At 37.7% G+C, this 14,006-nt stretch overlaps 1 protein-coding gene across 5 annotated transcripts in view; it reads left to right on the top strand.

Annotated features, from left to right (window-relative positions):
* LOC105034796 (uncharacterized) overlaps positions 1-14,006 on the top strand; it is a 110,233-nt gene that overhangs the window by 85,896 nt on the left and 10,331 nt on the right. For 4 of the 5 annotated variants that reach the window (XR_012141539.1, XM_019847100.3, XM_010910085.4 and 1 more), the window contains 4 exons: positions 3,910-4,057; positions 4,144-4,220; positions 5,297-5,368; positions 8,501-8,548. Coding sequence is in view for 4 of the 5 variants with exons in the window: in XM_019847100.3 (XP_019702659.1) it covers positions 3,910-4,057; positions 4,144-4,220; positions 5,297-5,368; positions 8,501-8,548 (345 nt within the window). In the remaining variant the exon portion in view is untranslated. The remainder of the gene's footprint in view (positions 1-3,909; positions 4,058-4,143; positions 4,221-5,296; positions 5,369-8,500; positions 8,549-14,006) is intronic. The other variant, XM_073257947.1, reaches the window with a different exon arrangement.

The following is a 14,006-nucleotide window of genomic DNA, read 5'->3' on the forward strand; positions in this document are numbered from 1 at the left end:
GTAATATATTATTATATTTTATTATATTGTTATATTAATATATTAATATATTATATTATTTTATTGTTATATATTATTATATTATTATAATATATTATTATATTATATTTTATTAATACCTTATATTAATACAATATAATATATATTATCTATTATTATTATATATAATAATATAGTATAATCTATTATATTATATTAGTATATATTATTATATATAAAGCATATTATGTTATTATATTATTATTGTAGTATTATATAAATAATATAATATAATATAATATAATATAATATAATATATTGTTATATTATTATATTATTATAGTAATATATTATTATGACATATTATAATAATATAGTATATTTTATTATAATAATATATTATATAAATATTATTATATATAATAATATAATATTATTATGATATATTATTATATTATATTATATTATTATTATTATTATAAGTTTAAGGATATATTATGAATGAATTAAAAAGATTATTTTTTCGGATGATGGAAAAATAATTTAGCCACCCCCTAGATGGGCAAGATTTTCCTCTATTCATGGGTAAATGCTACTTATGGGAAGATAACTTACCCATTGTGAAAAGTATGAGAACATGGGTAAGTTGGTCAATGGAAAAGTTGATTGAGAATATGGGTAAGTTGGTCAATGAAAAAGTTGACCAACTTTCTCATGGTATTTACCTACAAAAGAACAGGCCCTTGGGTATTTCCTAGTGAAAAATATATTTATATTGAAAGAGGTAATAGAAATAAAGACAATTTCCTAGCATGCAAAAATTTCTTTATAAATTCTATAGCATAGGTACCTTTTGTTTTTTCAAAAAAAAGGAAGGAGAGAAGCCACCCAATATTATTAATAGATAAGGAATGTACACAAAGAGGGAAAATACTGGTCCTGGTGAATCATTGAATACCAATTTTTTATTTATTTGGGCTTCATGTTTTGGGAAGTCCTAAGATATTTTTGCTAAGCTCTCCTTGAATTCTTGCTTAGTTTGCTAACAAAAGTGCAGATGACATATGTAGAATTCTCATCTTTGTGGAATTTGAAGGACAATGAAATTCTAGAGATTGTTTATCAAGGTTTTAAATCTCGTGCCTGGTGAATTATTGGGATTACCAATTTTGTATTTTATTTTTTTGTTCTTTGTTGTTTATTATAATTTATGAAAGTTTTCATAGTGACATAATGGTTAAAAAGGCTGGCATGGAAACACTAGGTTTGTGAGACAATTCTAGCATAGAGGATGCTGAATTTGAGCACTTCTGCTCCCTTTCTTTCTCTTCTCTCATCTCTCTTGCCACCCTTATATGCTCGTCTATCTACTCATGGTTTGTCGATTTGGAGCAAGTTGGCTTTTGGCATGTAAGAGTATGTAAGTACTATATATCATGGTATGGTTGGTTTTCAAAACATGAGGATGTAACTAGTGAGAAATTTAATCTAATTCAATTACAATAAATTAAGTTGTAATTTATTACTAAATCACATTTGTTTATTAGTTCATGTTAACAACAATCTGACTCCTATACTAATATTAATTAACATGCATTAGGCCATGTTTTTTTTTTTGGTCAAGAAAAAACTTTAGGAAACTATTTTTAATATGAAGTATCATTATAAGTTGTATTTATGTTCAACACATTTATTCCATTTGGAATTGATAATTCAATACTTCAAGCTCTAACAAAATGATATATTTTCCCTTGAAAAGGTTTGGCGGGTCGTTGTTGAGCATCATATATTTCCTCAGAAATCACGATGACTTAGTTTGGGTAGTTTGGTCCCAATATCCAACCATTGAAAATTATGACTGGATCAAGGATGATATGGATTTCTTATGTCAGGGACATGAAACCAATGAATGTGAGCTACATCCTCCTTTGAGATTTTCAATTGGGTTCTTGCTTGAGTTAACTAATCGACAATCTCTTGTCAGATCCATGAGCTGATGCAGAATCACTAATTGGATCTTTTGAGTCATCATTACCATCTTATTGTCACCAACTCACAATGCATTAATGACAATTCCATAAAAGGATCACCTAAAGTCATCCATAGCTTAAACAGTTTCAGTCAACAAAGTGAAAACCTATTCTCTGTCAGCTGATGCGGAATTACCATGAGGTGATGTGAAATAAATATTTGGATGCTTGAATCATTCTTACGATCTTATTATCACCAACTCAACATGCATTAATGATAGTTCTATAAGTGGATCACCCAAAATCACGATTCGCCATCTCAGTATTGGATCCCATACCGGTCCCATCATGTTATATAGTGTCGGTATGTAGTACGGTATGAGATGATGAGATGTACCAAGTATCAGTATATGTTATTGTGTCAGTATGTAGTACAGTATGAGATGATGATGTGTGCCAAGTATCAGTATGATATGTTAGTGGTATGATATGGCACACCCGGTATAGTATGGCACCAATTGGTACAGCAAATCTTGCCCAAACTCATCCACAGCTATAACAATTTTAGGTGTAGCAAACTGAAAAGCTTGACCTCAAAAGGTTAAACTGATGGGGAATGAGCCAATAATGTGTATCTCTTAATAAATGGTAGATGTTGCACATGTACGTCATGTTAGATATCAGATGCTGATGATAGTAGAAAGGAATTCATAACATGCGAGCACTCGTCTCATGAATTTTCTGGAATGCAACAGATGAAAGATAATGATGCTGTATTATGGTGCCAAATCCAACGTTGTATCTCATAAAGTGCTTCTTAGGTGAATGATTCGATTTGTCCTATATGAGGAACTAGAACAAAGCCAAAAGATAGGAAACCTGGTCACAACATTGCCCCATTTATTTGTTTGCATGTCTGGAAGAAGAAGTGTAGCCAGTTCCGTTGTAATAGCTAGACTTTTTATACAATTTGTTGATTTTAATTTAGCTTCATGGTAACTATTAGGCATTCAAAATGTGTAGATTTTTATTTTGCATACTTGGGCACTGAACCTTTCCTCTAGTTGATGCATACTTTGGAATCCTTCATGTGGAAGATTTGGCGAATCAGAAATGCGGATTAATCAAAGGTCTTTTCTGGACAATAACATCAATGAAAGCTTTGAAGGAAACATTTTTAGTTTGCATGTTATTGTGCCACGTTAGTCACTTCCATATAGATATTACAACTGCATGCCATATGGTCTTGTTTACATGTATGTGTCATGTATAAGTGAAAAGAAAGCAAAAGCAATAGCAAATAGGCTCTTAGTTATTATTGAAATCCAATATTTGTTGTTATCCTCTTACCAATGCAAGATTATTAGGGTAAGATATTTTCATTTGAGATCTCATTGTCAAAGGTCACATGAATATCTTTAGTTGTCAGAGCTGCATTCCAGCAGTTCAGTGGCCCGGCATTGGCATGATTCATGAACTGCTGTGCTGTGCCTGTGCCTGGCATGCACTGCATCAATATGCAGTCATACCATGTTGCAGTAAGGTATCTATGTTGGTTGAGATAGATGGAAGTATGGAGCTTTAATCCTCGAATATGTGTTCTTTTTCACCAGCTAAGTAGCTAGGTCTTGATTTAGGACCAACATTAAGTTTGAGAGGGGTAACTGGCGTTGGTTTCATGCTAAATCTTGACTTGAATATCATAACTTTTCTCCAAGTAGGTTTCCTAATTGCAGCCTGCCACTCAACCTCCCATCCCCAAACATGTAAATAACATAAAAAAGTCATTTTCAAATTGACCTTGAAGGATGAAAGCTTAACCGTTGATCTGATTTTTCCCCCATTTCAAGAAGTTATCTCTCCCATCCACCTTAAAGTTAACCATGGAAATTCAATTTGTAATCTTTTCTTGAAGGATAAAGTGCTAATTGTTGATATTTTTTTTTTTGTTGCATTTCAGTTACGCCATTGGACTTCTCCTTCGATGGTTTCATTATTGCAAGCTGCTATCAACACCTCTCAGTCTGATAGACTGAGGCAAGCACTTCATATGACACCTCGGTTTCTTGCTCTATATTTTACAACAGCATTGAGAGATGTCAATGACTGTAGGTTGCATGTCCTATTTTATCCTATGTTGTTTCATCTTAAATTGTACTCATGGTACAATGATCTTTCTATGTGAATATTGCAGCAATGTTATGTGCATTACTTCCACTTCTTATGTCGAGATATGATACAATGTTCCCGGACAAGGTTTTCTCCTTTGAGGTAGGTGAATGACGAGCATGAATTGCAAAATTTCTTTGTTGTTTTGACTTGATATTCTGATCATTAATTAAGTTGTATTCTTATATATATATATATATATATATATATATATATATATCGATGGATGGATGGATGTATCGATATATATATGGAATTTATGGAGTTCAAAAGTTGTTTGGCTGATGAGGTGAATTAATATCTAATTGATTTTCAGTCTTAAAAAAAGCAGCTGATTTTAAACTATGAAATAGTTAAACAGCATTCAGAATTTAATTAGATGTATATTCTATGTTTTTGTTATATTTTTATAGTATCTTGATTGTTGATACTAGACCAAACGTATGTCTAGTTGCCACATCATTATGGTCTGAAAATATTTCCTGCTTAGATTTATTTATAGATTTGGTTATTCATTGAAATTCCCTTTGTATTCCTATAATGTGGTTAGGTATCAAATACTGGATGGCAAACCCATGATTGAAGGTCCACAAAACCTGTACCTAGAACTGTATGGTACATTACCGTTTAGATGTGGTGCGTTGGTGCTGTATGCTATGGTACGCACCTCATACGAAGGCAGGCTTCTAACATTTTTTTTTTTTTAAAATCACTCCCAGCCATGAAACAGGGTGGTATAGGTAGGTACCGGTGGTATGGAGTGATTCCGCTCGGTTTGGACTGTTACAGACTGTTTTGTCTCATATACCAAACTGAACCTTGATAGCTGGTACTTGACAGGTACCTTACCATTAAGTGCGGTATGATTGGTATAGGACGGTATGAGTCGGTATGGTAGACCTTGACTGTAGAAATATTTTAGATGTGTCAGCAACCCCAAACCTTGATAGGCAAACTCTTCAACCCAGACTGCCCCATCTGTTTTTAAAATTGTTTTAAGCTTCCCCACGCTTTTCCATTATGCTGATTCTGGTAAAAAGGCCTTCAAACCACTCCTTGGCTTTTTGATGACTGTGAAATCAGGAACATATGTTTAATAGTTTCAAAGTAGGTCAATTTTTAAGAAAATAGTCAAAATACATTAAGCTCTCTCTTATCTGTTAATTTATGCTTTGTAGGTTCGAAAGAGGCTTTCAGATTTTATGCTAGCTGCATTTCAACAGTCACCTGATTTTATTGCACTGTTGAAGGTACATCATTTACTAGTTTTTATACAATAAATTGAGGTTAGCTTTGCAAATTCTTGCAAGATTGCGACCATTAATTATGGCTATATATGTTTGGCACTGAATTTTATTCATGTTGAGGATTTTATTTTAATTTTAGATCCACTTTATATAACAACTTTTGGTATCTTCTTCATTGTGTAAACTAAGGGTATCTTTTGAAGGGATGGGATTCACTCAAATCCCATTGGATTTTCTTAATCTAAAAATCCTTGGTGAAGATTGACTGTTTGGAAGTTGCATGTGTGGAGTAAAATGCCTGCAGAATAGTGCAGATCTGACAGTATAAAAAGAAAAGTCCTAGGCATACTTTTTCTGTCCTGCATTCATCGGGATGGTGCCTATCTCCCCTTTGCTTCTTGTCCTTGTCTGCCCCAGCTGAAAGATAGCAGACATTATCTGCAATATCACCCTGAAGACCATCCCCTCTGCATCTGAGATGGAACTTTCCATGTTTCTATAGCTTAGATGGAAATTCTTTGTACAGTGCACTCGGTGTACAAAAAATGCACTGCCCCACTTTATTGGGCTACGTAGCCACCGCTTTCCAACATGCATTTAATGTCTACAGTTCTGCTTTTTCGTTTGAAATTTTGAATGACAAAAATCTCTCATTTTTTAAAAAAATTATGACATCCTGTGGTCATATTATGACAGATTTTTTACACAGAATGTCATAATTTGGTCGTAGGATGTCATGAGGGGTATTTTCATCATTTAAAAATTTCATAAAATTTCAATGACGAAATAGCCGTTCCTTCTTTATAAATTTTGGAAGAAAAATTATGACATCCTATGTAGGTAGTTATAATTTGACCGCAGAATGTCATAATATGGCCACAGAATGTCATAATTTTTTCAGAAAATGGGGGCATTTTCATCATTCAAAATTTCAAACGACAAAGCAGAATTACAGGCATTAAATGCAGATTGGAAAGTGGTGGCTCCGTGGCTCAATCAGGTGGGGTGGTGCATTTTTCCTACACCGAGTGCAGTGTACAAAGAATTTCTCATAGCTTAGATCTTGTCAAGGCATCCACCTTGGTATTGATTGAGCGAGAATGGTGGGAAGCAGCATGATAGCAGTGGTAGGATGAATAAGAAGGCTGTGGAGTATGGTAATTTATGTGTCATGCTGCTTTACTTTTTTTTCCAATGATTTTTGAATGTCATTAGTAGAGATAACTATTCAAGTCACTATGTGTTTTGTCGGATTTTAATGTGGTTTTTGGGGTATGGTTCAATAGAACAGTGCACATTGGTTGTTGTGATAGTGTACCTGGACGTGGTTGTCTAAGCTAGAGTTTGTGAACCTAAAATTTTTTAAGTGATAAGCTTTTTAATAACTACTGGATTAGAATAGTTAGAACTTAGATTATTGTAGTTCAGTTGTTGAAGTTTAGGTAGCAGGGTGGTTGTCTGATGTCCTTGTAAAAAAAGGGTTTTACAGAGACGTCACATTGGATAGTCTTGTCTTAGCTTAAGATACAGATTTTGGAGTATTGAGTAAGGAGATAGCTGTTAGAGGCTGAAAGGAAAAACCTAGAGCTGATTATGAGCCATTATTTTAAGCTTTTCCTACTCTTTCATAGATATTTTTTTTGGCATTTTAATTGATATACATGAATTTAGCTGTGAATGTTTTGAAGATTCCAGATCTCTTCTTGCTAAACATATGTAACTTTGAAATTGCTAGACATGCAAACAGTGATGGAAGTGGGTTATGGGTGTGATTTTCTGTGGCTGAAGTCATTGGTTTTGCTAATGAAGTAATACTTCATATCAAACGCCATATTTCATGTTTTACCTTTTTAATCTTTTATTTTGTATTTCCTCAAGTAGTCATTTTTAGGTTTTGTATAAATGCTACTGTTATACATTTCATATATATAAAGAACCTCCCTCTGTCACAAAGTAGTCTTTAATTCACCTTTCTTTGCTAGAGTATCCTGTATGAGAAAAAAAATCCAGAACAAAGAACCTCTACTCTTTTTGTTCTTCAATATTATATGTTTTAAAGGGGCATACAGGCAATTACATGCTGTCTATTCGAAGCATTACCGACCTTTATTCATACACGGAAGGCTGATCCATGGCAGATTATGGATGTATCCCATGAGTATAGTAGTATATCAATCTTGGTGCACAAGGGGCTCAATCTAGTTCAAAGGAAGTGCTGCAGAAATGCCTCCAATACCCAAGCCACATCTGAACCATATTTTCTATTATATATTCTTCCTGATCTGATTTAATTATGAATAAATCCTTTGTGTCCACTAACATGACTTTTTCCCATCACTGATATGTTGTTTTGTTCTCATTTGGTTGAGTAGAAAATAGACGGGATGATGATTTTCATATTGGTCCTCTTTTAAAGAGTGAAGTACATTTGGTCTTTTTTTTTTTGGGCAAATAAGTTTAATTTTGAAGCTCATGGATTTGAGGGCCTTGGCACAACAGTAAAGTTGCTTTATTGTGACCTGGGTGTCACGGGTTCAAAACATGGAGACAACTCTCCACATATAGGGGTAAGGCTGCATGCATCTGACCGTTCCCAGGCTCTGCAATGGCAGGAGCCTCGTGCACTATGATGTCCTTTTTATTTGAAATTTGTAGATTTATTTCTCCTCTATGCCCACATGATAGATAGGATTTAGGTGTCTATAGGATTTTCCACCCATTGGATAGCTGGTCATTTACTACAAAGATGAAAATCTAAATCCGTAAATTCCTATCCATGGTATAAATATTGTAACTGCCCAAATGTGTCCTCAATGTAGTATCTGACTAAGAGCTTAAAATATGAGAAACTTTTGTAATTATAATCATCAAAGATAACCACTTCAAAATACCATAATTTTGTCATGGTAAACTTAAATGAGAGTGATCATAGTTTCAAGTTGAAGTTTATATTAGTGAGGTAACCCCTACCAAAGCATGATTTGGAAAAACCCCTAGTGTAAGATTTGTTTTAATAGTGTGACTAAAAAATAGAAGAAAACAATAGATGGGCTTTTTTCTTTTTTACGTTTGGAGTGTTATTGATTGTAAGATTGGGCAATATATTTTCCTGATCAACTGGAAATGCAATTGCAGAAGCCTATCACAGACAGACTCGGGGAAGCGTATGACAGTCCTGCAAAGGTAAGAACATCCCCTCTGTCCATGTATGTCCTTTATGTTCCTTTATTTAAAAGATATTGGAGCTTATAATGTAAGATTAATATCTTAGTTTCTTCCTCTCTGGTTTTGTTTTGCTATTTATTATGTTCCAAGATCATGAGGAGTGAGAATATTAATCCTGCAGTTTTGTGCTGAGCTTATAAGTCCTATTTGTCTAGATTTTAACATAAATAATCTGCAGGCAATTTTTTGGTAGGTTCAAGATGCTGTGTGAGGTTTGTCCTTGATTTTTCTAAAATATATGATGATGTGTTTTTAAAAAAATATACTAATGTTTTCTCTGAGGTAGTGTGTCTGGTAGATATAGAAGCAATTAACTCCAATACTTTGCTCCCTCACTATATTTTTATTCCTTCATATATTATCTGAAGGTGTTGAAAAATGATCATGAACATTTGTCATTTTTATGGTTGATGGCATACAGTTAGCCTATTTTGTGTCCTTACCTATTTAACCAGATCTAACTTTTGTGTATTATTAGTCTTGGGTATACTCAAATGAAAATTGCTTTCACCATATCAGTGGTTTTCATGGTTAGTAATACTGGAATTATGTTAGATCCATATGCACCAGCCAAATGGTGGGTGTATGTTGGCTCTGTGAGATTATACCAGACAAGACATTGGCGCATGTGTGGTGCTCCCAAGCATTGAGAGACCAGGAGAGGAACTATGGGCTCGGCTCTAGGATTCTAGGACTGGTTTGGGTCCAAGGGCTAGAACCGGTTTGGTCCTAGGGTGGAGGGGTCATGAGGCCTTGATTTGTGGGTCTCATAGGGGCTAATCCAAGTTTGGACCGGGTTTGGGTCTATGGGGTTGAGTGCATGATCAAATCATGGGTGTACATGGGTTTGGGTGAGTGCATTCGGATTGGATTAGTCTAGAAAATTTTTGGGCTAGAGCTTTGGTCCATGTAATCGGTATATATACTTGTATACTGTAAATCCTAAAGGATGAGAATCAAAGGAAGCTTTTCTCCCTAACCTCTCCTTTTTCTCTCTCTGGTTTTGCACGCCACCTAAGGAGCAGCAAGGAAGGCTTCACGTGCATCCTCTTGGAAAGGGGGCGTGGCATGAGAAGACTAGCGCTAGCACTAGGAGAGAGTCCAATTTGCCTGGGACTCTCTCCTAGCGGGATCTAGGTTGCCCAGAGCCCCACGCCTCTATAGAAGGGCGTGGAGAGTTGTTCCATGCGCGGTAGAGGGGTTTCTTATGGAGAGAAATCAGGAAGAGACGTGCCACAATGTGGAGAAGGGAGATCGTGCGAGCAAGTTACTGTTTTGGTGCGTTGGAAGTCCCTGTTGCACAGGGACTCTCTCACCATCTGGATCTCGATTTGTGTGCTGGTTAAAACAGTAGGGAGGGCTTGATATAGAGAACTTAATGTCTTGATTGATCGTCCAAAAGATCAGGATAGGAGGAGATGAGCCGCACAAGATAAAGGTTGCGCAGGAGGAGAAAGGCTGTCATGGAGTCCTATTCCAATAAGGACTCCTCATCAATGGTTTCTTTCCAGATCTGATAGTCCCAAGATATCACATCCTTAGTCCTGGTTCTTAGGGTCTTGGGAGTGGAAGATCAGATCTGGAGGTCGCCCCACATCTCTGGAAGCAAGGGAGATGCGAACTAGGTCGCTGCTGTAGAGTTTTTGGTACATAGCGATCTAGGGCATGGTGTTTGCTGTCCCTAAAGAGTCCGGATTGCCATGGACTCTTGCAGAGGGTTTTGTCATAGGTCTCCTCAGATCCATGCAGGTGCACGGTGGTCCTAACAATTGGTATTAGTGCATGATAGAGTGTGGAAGCGAAGGAGACATCATACGGGTTAAAGCTAAAATCTGCACACCTTTTCTACGGTATGTCTCGGATCTACATTTGTTATTGTTTTGGTTTGGCCAACCAGGAGCAGCGGGTTGAAGGTGGAGGTTGAGAGGCTTGATGGAAAGTTTTTTAGGGTGGAAGGTTTTGGTGCATGTTTTGCTGGTCTAACTTTGGTTGGATGCGATCTTGGAGGAAAGATCGGGGTGTATGACGACAGACGATGGAGTTCGCTGGTTCGGAGGGCATGCTCATGTGTTAGGGGCTGTTTGGTGGATGAAGAATGATTGGCAGGTTTGGCATGCTTGAGGAGAGATTTTCAAGGGGTAATGGTTGAGGTGGAGCTGAAGAAGCGACTATATAGTCAGATGCAAGAAGGCGGGAAAGTAGTGGGGGTGCATTCTGCGGTTCGATCAAAGTATAGATTTATGGAGCCTTGGGATGATGGAGATGGTTGATCCACAGTGTCACAGTTGGTTCAGAGGAGGTCCTCTGGTAGTTTTGTAGGGGTCCGTGGAGTATGGAAGGTCCGAAACGGCAATTGTGATGGTGGAGGTTCAGCAGGAGGTCCAGCAAGGTAGCGTTGGGCAGCTGATCTCGGATCAAATTTTGTCTTCTGCAGGGGCATCAGGAGTCTGTTCTTTAGGTGGAGCACCGGTCAGAGGTACCTCCAGAGGTTTCGAGCCGAGGGGTGCAGGGATAGGAGCCAGATTCCAGCACTAGCGGTGATGATATACAGCATGGTTCTATGCGGGATGTGTGAACACCGGAGAGCCGTGGCTCTGGAGAGATCGTGTCAGATGGTTCGTTTGTAGTAAGAGAGGACCTGGATACCTATGAGAAGGCTGAGGCGAGCCTCGGGATGAGATAGGTGGATCTGAGCCCAGATAGGGTTTGAGCTGTAGTCCTTCTAAGAGAAGTTGAAGCAACAGTTGGTGCAGGTGTGAAGAGAAAGACACCGACAAATCACAGGAGGGTGATCGGCTACAAGCAAGGAACTTTAGTCCAGGTGGAGGCGGTCGTCTTAGAGGCCTCTAGGGGAGCTCCAGGGCTGAAGGGTTTGGCATCGACGATGGAGGTTTGCATAGGGAGCTGTCAGGGCGCGCAGCAGCACCAGGATCGTGCAGACGGATCGTGCGGAGGTTTTTCAAAGCTTGGGGGTACCAAGGTGGAGATTATTGGTGCATGTGTGGTGCTCTCAAGTCTTAGGAGACCAGGAGAGGAGCCATGGGCTTGGCTCCAGGATTCTAGGACTGGTTTGGGTCCAAGGGCTAGGACTGGTTTGGTCCTAGGGTGGAGGTTCAGCCCTCCATGGTCATGAGGCCTTGGTTTGTGGGTCTCATGGGGGCTAATCCAAGTTTGGACCAGATTTGGGTCCATGGGGTTGAGTGCATGATCAGACCATGGGTGTACATGGGTTTGGATGAGTGCATTCAGATTGGATTAGCCTAAGGAGTTTTTGGGCTAGGGCATTAGTCCATGTAATAGGTATATATATTTGTGTATTGTAAATTCTAAATGATGAGAATCAAAGGAAGCTTTTCTCCCTAATCTCTCCCTCTCTCTGGTTTCGCATTTCGCCCAAGGAGCAGTAAGGAAGGCTTCATGCGTGCCCCCCTCGGAAAGATGGTGCGCGGTATAAGAAGACTAGCGCTAGGAGAGAGTCCAACTTGCTTGGGACTCTCTCCTAGCAGGATCTAGGTGGCCCAAAGCCCCATGCCTCTAGAGAAGGGCGTGGAGAGTTGTCTCATACGCGTTAGAGCAGTTTCTCATTGAGAGAAACCAGGAAGAGGCGTGCCACAATGTGGAGAAGGGAGATCGTGCGGGCAGGTTGTTGTTTTGGTGTGTCGGGAGTCTCTGTGCAACAGCTACTCCCTCACCACCTGGATCTCGGTTTGTGTGCTGGTTAAAACAGTAAGGAGGGCTTGATCTGGAGACTTTAATGTCTTGATTGATCGCCCAAAAGATCAGGATAGGTGGAGATGAGCCGCACAAGATAAAGGCTGCGCAGGAGTAAGGCTGTCATGGAGTCCTAGTCTAATAAGGACTCCTTAACAATGGTTTCTATCCAGATTTGATAGCCCCAAGGTATCACATCCCTAGTCCTAGTTCTTAGGGCCTTGGGAGTAGAAGATCAGATCTGGAGATGCGTCTCAGGTCCTTGGAAGCGGGGGAGATACGAACTAGATCGCTGCTGCTGAGTTCTTGGTGCGCAACGATCTAGGGCATAGTGTTTGCTGTCCCTAAAGAGTCCGGATCATCATGGACTCTTGCAGAGGGTATTGTCGCAGGTCTCCTCAGGTTCACGCAGGTGCACGGCGGTCCTAACAATGAGGTGGGGGAGAGGTGGGGGGACTTGTGCAGCTAACTTCATTTATTGATATGGAAGTATAAGTGTTAGTTCTAAATGAGGATTAGGTGTAGGTCTAAAATTCCATGCACAAATTGTGATGACCCAAAATTTCCTAAGATGTGACCATTATAATCAATCAAAACTTCATTAAAGTTAAAATCCTCAAATGGAGGAACCATGACATCCAACAATATATAACTAAAATTATAAGTCAGAACATTTAAGACAAAATTCACTTTACAACTTGAATAGATCCTCTAATACACAATATCATACCTTCAATGATATCAACAAAACATGAAAACTATGTTTCGGTGTCGCTTCCATAATCACTATATTCAAATATTAACTTCAAATATCAAGTCCACCTTAAATAGGTCAACTAAGGCTCTCACTAATCATTCTAAAAAAATTGTATAAGAGACAAAAGTGAGCTACAAAGCTCAGCAAGGAAACTTCTATAATGGTCAAGAATTTAAGTTTTCATTGAAAAACATGACTCCTAATCATAAAGCAGATCAAACTGTCACTAAAAGTCCAAGTGTCGGCTCACTGAAATAATGTAAAATCAGAAGTTTCAATAAGGAAACACAATTGCATTGAGAGAGCCAAAGCATATGATTATCAAGAAGAGTTCAGATAATTTATACTAGATCACCAGTCTTATATTCTCCAAAAGTTCAGGTGAAGGTTCAATGAATCACTTCGAAAATGTAAATTCCAGAAATTAAAATCCACAAATAGGGAAACAAAACAACACATTTTCTTCAAATTTTAATATCTTATGTAGTTTCACATTATCTTGTCAAGTTATATCCTCGAGGCCATTCAATATCCTTGTTGCTAGTGCAAATGAGGCCATTCATATCATCAGAGTTCACTCATACCACTTGGCCGAGGGTCCACTTATGCCACCTCACTAGACATTCCTTATCAATAATTCAAGTGAGACCATTCATGTACCACCTGGCTTAGGATCTTTATAAATTCTTATTGGTAATCCAAATGAGACCTTAAGTACCATCCAGGTAGAGGTTCTTCAAAGAAAGTCAAGTAAGGCCTCTCATGTTCTTCGATTAACACTTATTTTATATTTGAAAATGCTAAAAAAATATTGGATGGAATGTTTATTAGATGCTCCAGAAATAAACACATGTAAGAGAATTTCTAGTGAGAAGCGAATCTAAAGTCAATCATGAGTCTAACATATTGATTGAGGATTCATAAATTTTTCATAATTTCGTATAGAAA

The sequence above is a fragment of the Elaeis guineensis genome, chromosome 5 (assembly GCF_000442705.2).
Source record: "Elaeis guineensis isolate ETL-2024a chromosome 5, EG11, whole genome shotgun sequence".
Classification (NCBI taxonomy): Eukaryota; Viridiplantae; Streptophyta; class Magnoliopsida; order Arecales; family Arecaceae; genus Elaeis; species Elaeis guineensis.